This window comes from Danio aesculapii, chromosome 13, assembly GCF_903798145.1.
Source record: "Danio aesculapii chromosome 13, fDanAes4.1, whole genome shotgun sequence".
In the NCBI taxonomy this organism is placed as follows: domain Eukaryota; kingdom Metazoa; phylum Chordata; class Actinopteri; order Cypriniformes; family Danionidae; genus Danio; species Danio aesculapii.
The window spans coordinates 1,161,106-1,177,573 of NC_079447.1; the positions used below are offsets into that span (position 1 = coordinate 1,161,106).

The 16,468-nt window shown below is 39.5% G+C and overlaps 2 protein-coding genes across 4 annotated transcripts in view; one reads left to right on the top strand and one right to left on the bottom strand.

The window, feature by feature from the left end:
• The window catches only part of LOC130239655 (gamma-aminobutyric acid receptor subunit pi), a 111,988-nt gene that overhangs the window by 49,920 nt on the left and 45,600 nt on the right, over positions 1-16,468 (top strand). The window lies entirely within an intron of this gene.
• Positions 931-4,435, bottom strand: LOC130239656 (uncharacterized). Of its 3 annotated transcripts, none has more exons than XM_056470944.1 (3): positions 3,553-4,434; positions 3,360-3,450; positions 931-1,475 (listed from the first exon to the last, which is right to left on the bottom strand). In XM_056470944.1, exons 1-2 carry the CDS (start codon positions 4,257-4,259, stop codon positions 3,363-3,365), a joined length of 795 nt encoding a protein of 264 aa, XP_056326919.1. In that variant the 5' UTR covers positions 4,260-4,434; the 3' UTR covers positions 931-1,475; positions 3,360-3,362. The 3 variants fall into 3 exon arrangements, with proteins under 3 accessions (XP_056326919.1, XP_056326917.1, XP_056326918.1); XM_056470942.1 differs by having other exon boundaries at positions 931-1,483; XM_056470943.1 differs by lacking the exon at positions 931-1,475 and having other exon boundaries at positions 2,549-3,450; positions 3,553-4,435.

The window sequence follows — 16,468 nt, forward strand, 5'->3', positions numbered from 1 at the left end:
CCGCTGTCATGTTAAACAGAGTAGAACTCAGAATATTACTTTATTAAAGCAGGAACTCATTAGCAATATTTCTGCCTTCTGTGTCAGCCTGCTCATGTTGGCTCCGCCCTGGACCCAGACACAGAACAGCCAATCTTAATAACCTGTTCACATATCACCACCCCCCCACCTCCAAACACTACTCCAGTCAGGTACACGTTGCACTAGCTTGATAAATCGCTAGTTACGTTAATGTAATCCTCCTATAAACCTTTATCTTGGCAGCTGCAAGGAGGGCGCCATAGCGATCAGCGTTTTCTGGTAGAATGTTTAGAACTTCAGTTTACAGCGTTTACAACCGGTAATTTGCCCTCCGAAAATGGGTTTCAGTAGCGTTCTGAGTGGATTACGGAGCGTTTTTGTGACACACATCTTTGAAAAGTGTGTGTTCAAGGTGTTATAATCTGTCAGATGTTATTCAAGCGTGAGAGAAAAACGTTCTCCTCGATCACGTGTCTGTTGTCAGAAATACAACCGCGTGTGTTTCCCTGGCCTGTCAGCTGTTAGCTCAGCGGCTCTTCAACACACACACACACACACACACACACACACACACAACCACACTACTTCACTGCATTATAGAGCAAATCAAATTACTGGCATGAAACTTAACAGGTAACGTTAAGTCATGCAATTTACAAAAATGACCAATACAGTTATTGTGATATATTGTTATATAGATAGATAGATAGTGTGTGTATCTTTCAATTTTTTATCCATCCTTTTTTTATATCGCTTTTTTTTATCCATCCATGCTTCAATTTTTCTAACATCCTTTAATTTTTCATCCACCCATCCATATAAAAATGTATGATCCTTCTGTTCATCCACGTCTGTCTATCTTTCAATTTTCCATTCATTCATTCATTCAATTCAATTCAATTCACCTTTATTTGTATAGCGCTTATACAATGTAGATTGTGTCAAAGCAGCTTCACATAAAAGGTCACAGTAAATAGGAACAGTGTAGTTCAGTTTGTAGTGTTTAAGTTCAGTTCAGTTTAGCTCAGTTCAGTGTGGTTTAATAATCACTACTGAGAGTCCAAACACTGAAGAGCAAATCCAACGATGCGCAGCTCTACAGATCCTGAACCATGCAAGCCAGTGGCGACAGCGGAGAGGGAAAAAAAACTTCACTAAAGGCGGAAGTGAAGAAAAAAAAACCTTGAGAGAAACCAGACTCAGTTGGGCACGACCATTTTAATTTCTTCGCTGGCCAAACGTCTTTTGCAGAGCTGCAGTCTCAGTGGCGGAGGCTGGAAGCTGGCCTCAGCGAAGACTCGTCTGTCTCTGGAGCGTCATAGGAAACAGTCTCATGTTCTCCACTCTTCCATGACCATCGCAGTAGTTGTTCAGGATTCGGCCAGGTCCAGGATATGGAAACCTTGGGATCATCTCGTCGTTGGTCTTGGATCGAATCAGTGACTCTGCATAGTCTGAGGGCCTCGGGAAGAGTATCCCCAGGTGGAAATGGAGAATAAAGAAAATAATTAGCGTAGCTGATGTTCACAGTGTATATCAGCAAGATGCATAACCTGTGTGGAAGCCCCCTAAGTGGTGCACTAAGTGTATGCTTTACTGAACAGATAGGTCTTTAATCTAGTTTTGAATTGGGAGAGTGTGTCTGAGCCTCGGACGTTATCAGGAAGGCTATTCCAGAGTTTAGGAGCTATAAATGAGAAGGCTCGACCTCCTTTACTCGATTTTGCTATTCTAGGTACTACCAGAAGTCCTGAGTTTTGAGATCTTAAAGAGCGAGTTGGATTGTAGCGAGACAGAAGATTGGTTAGATAAACAGGAGCTAGATTATTTAAAGCTTTATATGTAAGAAGCAATATTTTAAATTCAATACGAAACTTAACAGGCAGCCAGTGTAAGGAGGATAACATTGGGGTGATGTGATCAAATTTTCTAGACCTGGTTAGAACTCTGGCAGCTGCATTTTGTACTAATTGAAGTTTGTTAATAGAGGATGCTGGGCAGCCAGCAAACAGTGCATTACAGTAGTCCAGCCTAGAAGTCATAAAAGCATGGACTAGCTTTTCTGCATCTGAGATGGATAGCATACTTCGTAACTTAGCTATATTTCTCAGATGAAAGAAAGCAGTTTTTGTGACATGGGATATATGATTTTTAAAAGTTAAATTGCTGTCTAATATGACACCCAGATCTTTTATAGTAGAGCTAATGCTAACTTTGTATCCCTCTAATTGTAGGTCGAGTTGTGAGATCTGCTGTGTACAGGATTTAGGCCCAATAAGTAATAATTCTGTTTTGTCTGAGTTTAAGAGAAGATAATTGTTGGTCATCCAGTCTTTAACATCTTTAATACACTCAGTTAGCTTGGACAGATTAGACGTCTCGTCAGGTTTAGTTGAAATATATAATTGAGTATCATCTGCATAGCAGTGAAAGCTGTTATCGGAGCGGATCTGCTAATTTGAGGTAAACACAGCTTATATAGTAAGAGGTAGTGGTCTGTAATACCATCACTTTGTGGTATAATGTCTACATCAGTGACCTCAATTCCAGAAGACAGAATTAGATCTAGTGTATGCTTTAGGCGATGAGTTGGACCAATAACATTTTGCTTTATTCCTAGTGAGACCAGCAAGTCCATAAACGCGAGCCCTAATGTGTCGTTAGCGTCATCTATGTGGATGTTAAAGTCTCCTACAATTAGTATTTTATCAGTTTTAACTAGTAAGTCAGAGATAAAATCAGAAAACTCTTTTAGAAAATTGACATAGGGTCCTGGAGGTCTATATATGGTGATTAGAGCGACAGATAACATAGGTTTTTGCATAGTGTTTGGAAGGACAACATTAAGCGCTAGTACTTCAAAGGAGCTAAACATAAGTCCGTTTCTCTGATTAACATTAAGAATATCACTAAAGATTGACGCGACTCCACCACCACGACCAGTTTGACGAGCCTCATGTTTATATAAGAATCCTGGAGGAGTTGCCTCATTTAAACTAATATAGTCATTTTGTTTCAGCCAGGTTTCAGTGAGACAGAGTGCATTAAGATTGTTATCTGTTATTATTTCATTTATGATAAGTGCTTTAGGTGCTAGTGACCTGATGTTTAGGAGACCAAGCTTCATGAAATTTGTATTTTCACTTTTTAGTGTTTTTTTCTGGTTTAATTCTTAATAGATTATTTCTGGAGCACACAGTACGTTTGTTTCTTGATCTAATAATACGAGGAACAGACACAGTCTCTATGTGGTTAGTTAGGTATGCATTACTGTTATTTATGTGGGACGAATAGGAGTCTGTGTGGCTAAATTGTGAATTTTGTGAATTTTTACTTACTAGTCAGATAGAGCGAAGTGTTCTGGAGATGTTGTCCGACAGGAGTTCAGCTCCAGCTCGACTGGGGTGCAGCCCATCAGCGCGGAAAAGCCTAGGACGCTCCCAGAAAAGATTCCAGTTATTGGCAAAGAGCAATTTCTGTTCTTCACACCATGTTAATAGCCATTCATTCAGAGCAAAGAGTCTACTGAACCTTTCATTTCCTCGGCGGTAGGTAGGAAGCGGTCCAGAAACGATGATCTGCGTGGCGGGCGAAGTGCGTCGAACCGTCTCGATCAGGCTCCTGAAGTCCTTCTTCAGGATCTCCGTCTGCCGGAGCCCAGTGTCGTTCGTCCCCACGTGGAGGACGGCGGCACCGAGGCTCTCGGCAGCGCTCAGGATAGTAGGTATCTGTGCAGAAATATTCTTAACTCGGGCACCAGGGAAGCAGAAAGTGTGTACTTTGTTACCTTTGGAGGAAGTGGAGCGGGCGTGGCGGACGATTGAGTCGCCAATGATGGCAACATCGCGACCCGTCTCGCGGAGAGGGGCGAAGCGGTTCTCCGTGGGGATCTCGAACACCGGAGGAGGAGACGTTCTGCCCCGGGACCTGGCAAGCACCTTACGCGGTTGCACCCAGGGGCCGTGGTAGCCGGGAGTCGGCGTGAACGACGCCTGGGTGCACCGCGTCCTCGGTGCGCTGGGCCTGGACAGAGAAACACACGGGGTTGAAGAAACTGGGAGATTGTCGTTGTATCGGACACTTACCTCAGACGAGCGAGTACGGGTTAAGAGCAGTGCCCTGATGCCCTCTCGCTTCGTCTCCAGCGAGCGAATCTGGGACTCCACCGCTTCCAGCTCCAGCTCCAGCGCCTCCATCGATGCCTCTCCTGCACTCAAGGACAGACACGCAAGCGACATTGTACAAGGTGAAGAGCAAAGCCAGAAAGTGAGAAAATAAGTGAGTGAAAGAGGTTGGTAGCTTTAGCTGACCAGCGGTGCTAGCAGGCTAAAGCTACAAACACCAAGCGGATGCTCGAGAGACAGAACGTTTAAAAGTAGATTTGTTTGTATGAGTGTGTTAAGGGATTGTTCACCCCAAGTAGGAGAGATAAATATTTAGTGAATGAGGAGGTATTTTATGATAAAAATGTAAATTGCGAATCTAAACTCCAAACAAACGCAGCGAAGCTACCGTCCAGTGACAGTGACGTCACTCGAGCATGCGCATCAAGAAATGTTCCATCCATACATCTTTCAATTTTTCATCCATTTCTTTGACCTTCTATCTTCAATTTTTCGTCCATTCATCTTAGTTTTTTATCCATACATCTTTCAATTTTTCATCCATTCGTCCATTCTTCTGACCTTCCATATTTATTTTTTCATCCATTCATCCATTTTCAGTTTTTCATCCGTCCATCTGACCTTCCATACTTATGTTTTTCATTCATCTGTCCATTCGTCTTTTCATTTTTCATCCATCTTTCAATTTTTCATCCATCCGACAATCCATCTCACCTTCCATATATAAAGTTTTCATCCATTCTTCCATCAATCTTTCAATTTAATGCAGACATCTTTCAATTTTCATTCGTCCATCTGACCTTCCATCTTTCCATCCAGTCAGCTCAGACTGTCCTCTGTGTGCTTGCAGAACTGTACGCTCGTCGTTCCTCTGCTGAATGTGCTGCTGATTCCTCATAGGAGCGCTTACTGACATAAAGCAGGCTGTTATTGCTGAATTAATAAGCGGGAAATATTCCCACTCAATGCAATTGCACACCATCTTCCACTTGTGGATGTAGAAATGAGCTGTCAGAAGCCAAACCCACTCCGCCCAGCATGTTCACAGATGCGTTGAGGCGGTTATTGTTTAGTGTATGTGTAGAGCATGATGAAGGGATTTATGGTTTCACATTCACGCTGGCCTCAGGTAATAGACTTTTAGTAGATGCTCACTAACAGCATCATCAGTGCAGTTTATTCAGGACTTGCAGTAAGAGTCAATTAGACTTTTTAAAGTGTCATAGAGATTTAGTCTTTTGCTCTTTCGCTCTCTTTTGCTTTTTCATTTTGATGATTCTTTCGCTTTTTTGTTTCTTGAGCTCTTTTCTCTTGCTCTTTCTTGCATTTTCACTCTTTTTTTGCTTTTCTTTCTTATTTATTTCCGTTCACTTTTGCTCTTGCACTCTTTTTTGTACTTGTTTTGCTCGTCTTTTCTCTTGCTCTTTTGCTATTTCTTTTGCTTTTTTGCTTTTTTATTCCATCGTTCGCTCTTGCTTCACTTTTTTTTGCACACTCTTGCTCTTTCTCTCTTTCATGTAGTCATTTGCTCTTTCTTTCACTTTCTCTTAGTCTTTCACTTTCACTGTTGCTTTTTCTCTTTCACTTAATTTTGGCTCTTTCCTGTACTATTTCTTGCTCTTTTGCTCTCTTCACTCTGTTTGCGCTTTCTTGCTCTCTTTGGCTTTATTTTGTCTTTCACTTTGTTTTTCTTTCGCTAGCTCTTTCACTTTTTCATTTGATGTTTCTTTCACCATTTCTTGCTCTTGCTCTTTCACTCTTTGCTCTCGCTTTTTAATTTTGCTCTTTTGCTTTATTTTTTTTTCTCTTGCTGTTTTTTTGCTCTCACTCGTTTTTTTTTATTCTGTTTGTTTGCTCTTGCACTTTGACTCTTTCTTTTACCTTTCTCTTTCACGTTTGTCTCTTACTTTCACTTTCTCTCTTGCTCGTTCTTTCACTTTCATGCACTTTCGCTCGTTCACACTTTCACTTTTTCTTTTGCTTTAGATCTTTCAGTCTTTCTTTTGCTCTCTTTAGGTCTTGTTCCTCTTCTCTTGCTCTCGCCGTTTCTTTTGCTTTTTTGCTCTCACTCTTGCTCTTCTTTTTTTTTTACTTTTTCATTCTGTTGGTTTGCTCTTGTTCTTTCACTTCTTTTTTGCGCTCTTGCTCTTTCATGCACTCTTGCTTTTTTTTTTTTACTTTCCCTTCACTTTCTCTTGGTCTTTCACATTTTCTTTTTCACTTTTTCTCTCACCATTTCTTGCTCTTTTGCTCTTTCAATCTATTTTTGCGCTCTTTCGCTCTCTTTTGCTCTTTCTTTCATTTTCATCCACTTTCACTCTTTCACTTTTTCTTTTGCTTTAGATCTTTCAGTCTTTTTTTGCTCTTTTTTTGCTCTTTCACTATTTTTAGCTTGTTCTTTGCACTCTTTCTTTTACCTTTCTCATTTGGCTCTTTCTCTTTCTTTTACTCTCTTTAGGTCTTGCTCTTTTCTCTTGCTCTTTTGCTGTTTCTTTTGCTTTTTTGCTCTTTCACTCTCTTTCACGCAGTCTTCTGCTCTTTCTTTCACTTTCTGTTTTGGTCTTTCACTTTTCTTTTGGCTCTTTTTTACTATTTCTTGCTCTTTCACTCTTGTGCACTCTTGATTTTTCACTCTTTCATGCTCTTTTGCTCTTTCACTTTTTCTTAGTCTTTCACTTTCTTTTTGCTGTTTCTCTAACTATTTCTTGCTCTTGCTCTTTCACTCTTTTTTGCTTTTTCTTTACTTTTAATTCTGTTCATTCAAATTCAGTCAAATCAAATAAATGTTATTGTCACATCATCAGCAGCACGTGTGCTGTCATGAGTGAAAAGCTAAGGTGCTGGCTCCAGACAGTGCAAAATACAACAACATACTCAAAACAGGACAATGTAAAATTAGCAGTGTTGACAGTGATATGTGCAATGAATAGGTGTACACATAGCTGTAGGCAGTATTGTTTTAAGTATGAATTGGTTCAGTGCAGTGCGTGCTACATGTTGATGGTGTGCAGTGAAGGGTGTGGAAGAGTTTGTGTGAGGTGTGTTAAGTGTTCATCAGCCTGATGGAGTCTGAGGAAAGAAACTTTCCTTCAGTCAGCTGGTTTCCTTCACCCTTTCACTCTTGCTCTTTCACTTTCTTCTGCACCCTTTCACTCTTTTGCTCTTTCACTCTTTCATGCACTCTTTCACTTTTCTTTTGTTCTCTTTAGATCTTTCACTTGTTTTTGCTCGTTTATCTTTTGCTTTTTCATTTTGCTCTGTCTTTATATTTATTTTTCTTTCTTTTGCTCTTTACTCTTGCTCTTTTTGCTCTTTCACTCTTTTTTGCTTTTTCATTAATTAATTTTGTTCATTCACTCTTGCTCTTTCACTCTTTTTTGTACTGTTATCTTTAGCTCTTTCACCTTTCACTTTCTCTAGGTCTTTCAATTCAGTTCACTTCCCCTTTATTTGTATAGCGGTTTTACAATGTAGATTGTCAAAGCAGCTTCACATTGAAGATGATAGTAAATTGGAACAGTGTCAGTTCAGTTTTCTGAGTTTAAGTTCAGTTCAGTTGAGCTCAGTTCAGTGTGGTTTAATAATCACTACTGAGAGTCCAAACACTGAAGAGCAGATCCTGAACCATGCAAGCCAGTGGCGACAGCGGCGAGGGAAAAACTTCACCAATTGGCAAAAGTGAAGATTTCAAAAACCTCCCCCTTTCAGCCTTTTTCTTTCGATCTTTTGCTATTTTTATTTCACTCTTGCTTTTGCTATTGTTCTTGTTCTCGTCCTCCTTGTTTCAGACTTTCTATATTACAACCAAGTTGTCCAACACATGCTTTAGGAGATGAACACAAAGCGTAACACAACACATAATAAAAATAAGCAGCTTTAAAACTAATGCAGACCTAAAAATGTTGGGAACTTTCAGCATTTGCAAACGTGGTTATTTAATGTCATGTGTCGCATGCGCTAAACTCAATGCACATGTGTTTTACATGTGTAGTTGCTCGGTGTCTGTGTTTATTTTTTTCAGAACATAACCCATGCAATTGATTTAGTTCCTCAGCAGACGGCTCTGTTAAACGCAGTAAATGAGAAGTGAAGTGTCGCCTGTTCTTTGTGTAATTGTTAAGTAGGTCAGTCCACACAATATTGCTTCACGACTCCTGTTAAAATATTCAGATGATTCATGTAGTGTGTTGGATTGCCTGCCAAACGCAGTCTTTAGGTAATTTAAAACGGATTTGAGCCTCTTCCAGCTCTTCCCTGTCCTGAGGAGGCGTCTCATCCCTGCATTTGCTGTCTGTGTCCTAGAGGACTGCTGAAATTGTAGGTGACATGTTTTGGCCATCAGCAGAAGCCCACACAGTCCAAGAGTCGCTCTCACTTTTCCAAACTGAGCTCTGAAAAACAGGCAAGAATTCACACTCGCCCATTACTCATGTATTATTCTTCTAATGATTTATTTTAATAGCCGCACTGTAAACGGAGGTGAATCTCTTTGAACATCAGATCATTCTGAACCTTCTCTACCTGCAGTTGTGCTTTAATCAATTTACAGGACATCCATGTATAGGTTTTTAATCTGTCTATTCATCTGTATTGGATTTCATACAATGAAGTTTTAAAATCATTTATTATTATATAATATGTAAGTGCTTATTACATTACGTTCGTCCATCCATCCAGTATATATCCATCTGTCAGTACATCCATCCAGTTTTTATCCAGCCATCTATATATCTATTATTTTTCACCCATCTCTGCATCCATCCATCCAGTTTTTATCTATTCGTCTGTACATCTATCCAGTATATATCCATCAGTCGGTCCATCCATCCAGTTTTTATCCATCCGTCAGTTCATCCATCCAGTTTTCATCCATCCGTCAGTCCATCCATCCAGTATATATCCATCAGTCAGTCCATCCATCCAGTTTTCATCCATCCGTCAGTCCATCCATCCAGTATATATTCATCCGTCAGTCCATCCATCCAGTTTTCATCCATCCGTCAGTCCATCCATCCAGTATATATTCATCCGTCAGTCCATCCATCCAGTTTTCATCCATCCGTCAGTCCATCCATCCAGTATATATTCATCCGTCAGTCCATCCATCCAGTTTTCATCCATCCGTCAGTCCATCCATCCAGTATATATTCATCCGTCAGTCCATCCATCCAGTTTTCATCCATCCGTCAGTCCATCCATCCAGTATATATTCATCCGTCAGTCCATCCATCCAGTTTTCATCCATCCGTCAGTCCATCCATCCAGTATATATTCATCCGTCAGTCCATCCATCCAGTATATAGTCATCCGTCAGTTCATCCATCCGTCAGTTCATCCATCCAGTATATATTCATCCGTCAGTCCATCCATCCAGTTTTTATCCATCCATTCAGTTTTTATCCATCCGTCAGTTCATCCATCCAGTTTACATCCATCAGTCAGTCCATCCATCCAGTATATATCCATCCGTCAGTCCATCCATCCAGTATATATCCATCCGTCAGTTCATCCATCCAGTTTACATCCATCAGTCAGTCCATCCATCCAGTTTATCCATCCGTCAGTCCATCCATCAGTCAGTCCATCCATCCAGTATATATCCATCCGTCAGTCCATCCATCCAGTATATATCCATCCGTCAGTCCATCCATCCAGTTTTCATCCATCCGTCAGTCCATCCATCCAGTTTTCATCCATCCGTCAGTCCATCCATCAGTCAGTCCATCCATCCAGTATATATCCATCCCTCAGTCCATCCATCCAGTATATATCCATCAGTCGGTCTATCCATCCAGTTTTTATCCATCCGTCAGTCAGTCCATCTATCCAGTATATATCCATCCGTCAGTCCATCCATCCAGTTTTTATCCATCAGTCGGTCTATCCATCCAGTTTTTTTCCATCTGTCTGTCCATTCATAGTTTTTTTCCATTCGTCTGGTCCATCTATCCAGTTTTCATCCATCTGTCTGTCCATCCAGTTTTTATCTATCCGTCTGTCTGAACATCCAATTTTATTCCATCCATCCCGGCATCCATTATTTTTTTATCCATCTATGCATCTATCAATCCATCGTTGTTGATTCAATCCAGCGTTTATCCATACGTTCATGTATATTTCATCCATCCAATGTGTTTTCTGTCCAGTTTTTAAACCATGCGTCTTATTTTGCATCCATCTATCCATCCATCATAGTTGATTCTATCCGTCATTCACGTTTCATTTTTTTCATCTATTTTATGTTATTCTTTAGTTTTATTTATCAGTCCATGTGTAATTTTCCATTCATCCATTGATTTTCCTGCCAAGATTTTATTCGGCCTTTTGTCTGTCCATCCATCCGTTTTTTTCTATCCATCGTCCATCCATCCATCCATTTAATGTTATTCTATAGTTTTATTTATACATCCATGTATAATTTTTCAATCATCCATTGTTTTTTGTCTAGTTTATCCACCCACACCCATACTTTTTTCCATCTATCCATTGTGTTTAAAGAAGTGTTTATCCATCCTTCCAAACTTCATCTAGTTTTACATCCATCAAGCTATAATTTTCCATTCGTTGTTCCATCCATCCATCCATGCATCCATTTTCCATTCAACTAACCATTCATCCACATTGTAAGTCAGTCATTGAAGGTCTGCACATGTGCAATACGCACATCTCTAAAGCTCAGATCTCTGCTGCATAACAAACACTCAGTTCATGAGCACTTCTGTAAGTCAGCAGGCTCAGAAACTCCTCTCAATGGTGACAGCTATGAAATTAATGTTGAATAGCCTGGGAATCAGTGAACAAACAGACATGGATAATAATACATCTGCTGCAAATGCAGTTAGACAGGTGGAGTGGATGGATTAAGCCACATATGTGGATCTTGATGCTTGCGGGATGTGGACACTTTAGATTGTTTGTTTGGTGTGTTTCCAAAAATTGCCACCCACGTTTTTGTGCCTGTGCAGAATTCACTGATACCATTCAGCTGAGCGGTGAAGGCTTGCAGATTACAGAAGATCACTGTCTGTACTGACACCACGTTTCATGACAGGCTTTCTCCCATCACTTAAAACCACAAGGCATTGAGCATCATGACTTAATTTCATTCTCATTCAGTCAGTCTGTTTGTGGATATATGAGAAATGTCTTCTTTAAAGGTGCCATAGGTGATCTGCCAGAATGCTAATGTTACTGACTAGATGACGATCTTATGACAATAGATGACTTGTATCACTTATACAAACTTATATAACACTAGATCATGTCATTCACAAGTTAGAAAACTCTATGGAGACACAAACTTTGTCCAGCGTACAGGCCAGCGGGTGCAGGAATTATATTTCCAGAAAAAAACTGGCATTGGGGCATTCGTGCTTTCGTCTCTAAAGTATTGTTTGCAAATTCTAAATAGTGAAACCATATAATCAGCCAATGACTATAAAATACAACATTTAGTCAATTAAACAGTGCTAATGTTGTTTTGAAGTCATTCCTACATGCTCTTTTAGACCCAATATTCAAAGTAACGTTAGATTGAAGGTTGTCGCTGTTCAAATGTGTGAATATAAATCAAACTTCACCTCGGTAAAGCTGGTTAGGCGGAAGAGCACCATTTACTTATGTTATGTTACTCAACTAAATAAAAATCAGATTAAGATAAAGAAGTGCTAAAAACAGAAATATCCTGCCATCTTTTTACATTACCAAGACGAGTGACTTTTCATTTTCAACTGTGCCGGCTGATTCTCGTGCATTGCTTGTTTTCATCTCTTTTTACACTTGAACAACTAAATGACTGCTTGTTTTTGTTTGTGTGTGGGAGAAGTTTTGTGGAATGTGTTATGTTTTTGTTATATTATTAATGGTTGAGTAAAGGTGCAGTAGGTAATTTCCTTCAGAAACATGTGTTGTTGTGCTGGTTGAAAGTCTCATTCCAGTAGTAATGATTATAGTATATAGTATATCTAAATGTGTTTATGTATTTTTTAGTGCTGTTAATCGATTAAAAAAAAACGAATTAATCACACTTTTTTCTGCAATTAATCGCGATTAAAAGACTGAAACTTGGTCAATTCAAATGTAAGATGACTGTAAACGCAAGACAAAAAAATTCAAATTTTAAATTCAAAATATGATTGTTTACTAGAATTTTAGTTTAACTTGTAACACAGATTTCTTCATGTAAACAACATACTTGCAATAAACCATCAAGATCCTCAAACTGTTGGCTTGACAGCCATATTTATTACAGAAATAAAAACACAGGCATGTAAATGCCATTTGAATTTCAAAACAGTCAATGCCAATAACTAACAAAAATGATTTCCATGTTGGATTATAAGTGGACTGCAGAAAAAATCCAAAATACAGGCATTGGAAATATGGAATTAATAATAATAAAGTAATTAATGCAAACAATTGTTCTTATTGAAAAGTTGTATTGCTGAGAGTTGAGAAAAATAATTAGAAAGTAGAAACAATTTTGTTTAGTCCTCGTTTATATTCAGCCAGTTGCTAAGTCAGTCCAGTCTGTTAACTTTATAGGGACTGTGGCCCTTTTCTTTTGAATGATGTGAGCTGAGAGTGAGAACAGTCTCTCACAAGCAGAATCACAGAATCAGCATATGAATTTCCAGCCTGATCTCACGAGAAAACATACGTATTTTACGTTTTGTCAGTATAGTGCCTAATTCAGTCGTGCGAGTTCAGCCGTACGAAATTGTACGATTTCTAAAAAGGAGGCGTGGCACCTAACCCCACCCCTAAACCCAACCATCATTGGGGGATGAGCAAATCGTACTAAATTGTACGAATTAGATCGTATGAATTGGTACGAATTAGCCACCAAATCGAATTGCCGTGAGATTGTGTTGGATTTTCGGTGCCTAATTTTGTTGCCACTGGTGCTACGACAAAGACGTAAGAAGGATCAAGGGGTACATCAAAGGCACCCACAGGTACACGTTATCATACCAAAGACTAATTCTTACAGGGACTTTGGTCACACCATCTCTAAACATTTAATTCTAAACAACTTTGAGGGATACACCATCGGCAATGTTTGTTCTTGTTGCTAGGAAGCATGCACGCACACACTTTCACAGTAAAGCTGCGCTTGTAGAGTTACTGTGCACTGCAAGACTAAAGACATGACCCTTTTAGGCTTTGATCGTAACTGTGGTGTTTTTGGTGACTGCCGCTTTCAATTCAAATGAGATTGTGCTCTCTTTCAGAAGTGGGCGGAGCTACAGATTTACGCGACGAATGTAAAACAGCACTGTGTGTGTAGTCAGTGTGTGCTTCAGTCTGTGTCGCTCCTGTCGCTGTTCATCTAAATCTCCACATCTATAATCCTCTTAGTCTATGCTGACATTATCTTCAGCAGCTCAAACACTCTAATGGCTAATGGACAGACGGCTGCTTCTCACTCAGGGCTGCTGTTTATGCTAATGAGATGGAGAGATGGGTTCTAGTGGGTGGGGCTTTCCCCCTTTGATGACACATAAAAAGAGGAATGTCAATCAAAGTGTAAATTAATTAGTTTACCATTAGAGGCTGGATATACTCCCACACTGCTCCCACACGACTGTTTAAAGCCTTATTTTGAAGTGATTTGTGCATAATAGGTGGTCTTTAATGTATTACTAATCTGCCGTCTCAATTAATAACTAATAACTTTGTGTAACTTTAACTTTTTACCCTTCAGCTACAGTCTGACATCCTCTTTTAAATGAGCTCAAGCTTAAATCTGTGCACCAAAGCGTTGCAGATTGGTGTTCGTTTCAGTTGCACATGTCATTTTTATGTCCATGTTCAAAATTGGGGGCGACTGACTAATCAAATGCATGCAAATCATTACACAAGTAATGAGTGAATGTAAAACACCCTCAAGGTCAGTATAGACGAATGTCATTTTTATAAGACCTTAATGGCATGTGTGATGATGGTTGTTTTATTTCTGAAGCTGTAATGTGATGGCAGAAGAGCCTACAGTCTGTAATTCAGGCTCTGTGAAGCGTTAACTGCAGGTTAAAGTAATCTTCTTGACCACATTGATTAAACATACTCCTCAAATCCAATCTCATTACCAAGCCATTGAACACAGAGCAGAATTAGCTCTTCATCAGAGCCGTCCGTCCATCCAGAACCACTAGAAGAAGCGACCTGCTTTACAGACGCAGGGAAGAGGAAATATCCTCTTCATGGACTCTGCTGAGAACAATGAAAACCAGATGGAGGAGTCCTGCGCTTTCTGTAGCGGATCACACGAATTATGAGAGAAAATGCTTTGTATAGCTATTTATATTGCAGCTTTATTTTGATATACTCTTGTTATTTATATTTTACTCTTAATAATAGTCAAAAATTCCAGATTACAAAATACAAACAGGTGCACAATTTTGTTTATTAATTAACAAGCAGTTTTTTTTATAATTTTTTGCTGCTGATGTTCATGCTCGTATGAGATTTTTAATTCAATATTTGTTTTTTTATGTACTTTTTTAACATTTTTTTCTGCTGTCATTAGAGATCAATTTTTTTTAATGACATTTTTCCTTCTCTCGTACAAGCTTATATACTATACACTCACCTGCCACTTTGAGTACACCTTACTAGTACCGTGTTCGACCCCCTTTTGCCTTCAGAACGGCCTTAATCCTTCGTGTCATAGATTAAACAAGCTACTGGAAATATTCCTCAGAGATTTTGCTCCATATTGACATGATAGCATCACACAGTTGCTGCAGATTTGATGCCAATCTCCCGTTCCACCACATCCCAAAGGTGCTCTATTGGATTGAGCTCTGGTGACTGTGGAGGCCATTTGAGTACAGTGAACTCATTGTCATGTTCAAGAAACCAGTCTGAGATGATTGGTGCTTTATGACATGGTGCGTTATCCTGCTGGAAGTAGCCATCAGAAGATGGAGACACTGTGCTCATAAAGGAATGGACATGGTCAGCAACAATACTCAGGTAGGCTGTGGTGTTGACACCATGCTCAATTGGTACTAATGGACCCAAAGAAAATCTCCCCCACACCATTACACCACCACCAGCAGCCTGAACCGCTGATACAAGGCAGGATGGATCCATGCTTTCATGTTGTTGAGGCCAAATTGTGAGTCACTTAAATCCCCTTTCTTCCCCATTCTGACGCTCGCTTTGAACTGCAGCAGATCATCTTGACCACGTCTACATGCCTAAATCCAGTGAGCTGCTGCCATGTGATTGACTGATTACAAATTTGTGTTAACAAACAGTTGGACAGGTGTACCTAATAAAGTGGCCGGTGAGTGTGTATACAAACACACACACTTAGAATTGTTTCACATTTATTATTATTACAATGTATTTTATTTTAAGAAACATTTCAATATTTTGGAGCCGTAAACAGGTCAGGCTGAAAAATAAATCATTAACTTTTAACTTTTGCTATATGCTGTTAGTTTCTAAAGTTTTTTTTTTTTTTTTTTTTTTTTTTTTTTTTTTTTTACATCTCACTTGGATATCTACCTTTTTTCCTGGTAATAAATAAGCCACTGCGATGTAAAATAAAGCATACATACAATAATATAAATAATAATGCCCCTGTAAATCAGTTCCAGAGGGCAAATATTATTCCTTAATGGGAAAAGTTCATTTGTGCCTCAGCAGGAGACGTCAGAAAGCCGTCAGCTTCAGTTTCTTACTCACTTAAAGGTCAAGTGTGTCACTTCTCAGCATGTTAACACACTTTCTCTGAAGTTTAATGTTCAGAGTCATTCATTATTAATTTGACCTCCTCAAGTGTGAACGGCTGCGAATGTTTTAGGAAGCGAGTTTAGAGGAGAACAGAAAGTGCCTGTTCTCCACATATGACCTAAATGTACAGCACGTCTTCAATGCAGCTATACAGAGCATATTTCTCAAGTGATATTTAATGGAGCAATGAAGCGATTTTCACAGTATTTCCAATAATATTGTTTATTTTTTGCCTAATTAAGGCATAATAACTTTTATTATGCCTAATTAACCAAATTACCCATATAAAAGTGTTTTTGTCACAGCCATATCACCCTGCAGGCCAAGAGCGGTCACTCACTGAAGCTAAGCAGGGCTGAGCCTGTTCAGTATCTGGATGGGAGACCACATGTGAAAACTAGGTTGCTGTCGGAAGTGGTGTTAGTGAGACCAGCAGGGGGCGCTCAACCTGCGATCTGTGTAAGTCCTAATGCCCCAGTATAGTGAAGGGGACTCTATACTTTCAGTGAGCACCGTCTTTTTGATGAGACGTTAAACCGAGGTCTTGACTATCTGTGGTTGTTAATAATTCCATGACA

What these genes read in the sequence shown, in the direction of transcription:
- LOC130239656 (XM_056470944.1), bottom strand. Translation starts at nt 4,259, where the DNA reads ATGTCGCTTGCGTGTCTGTCCTTGAGTGCAGGAGAGGCATCGATGGAG. An exon ending in TACCGCCGAGGAAATGAAAG is followed by an intron (nt 3,451 to 3,552) that starts GTTCAGTAGACT and finishes GGAGCGTCCTAG; the next exon opens with GCTTTTCCGCGCTGATGGGC.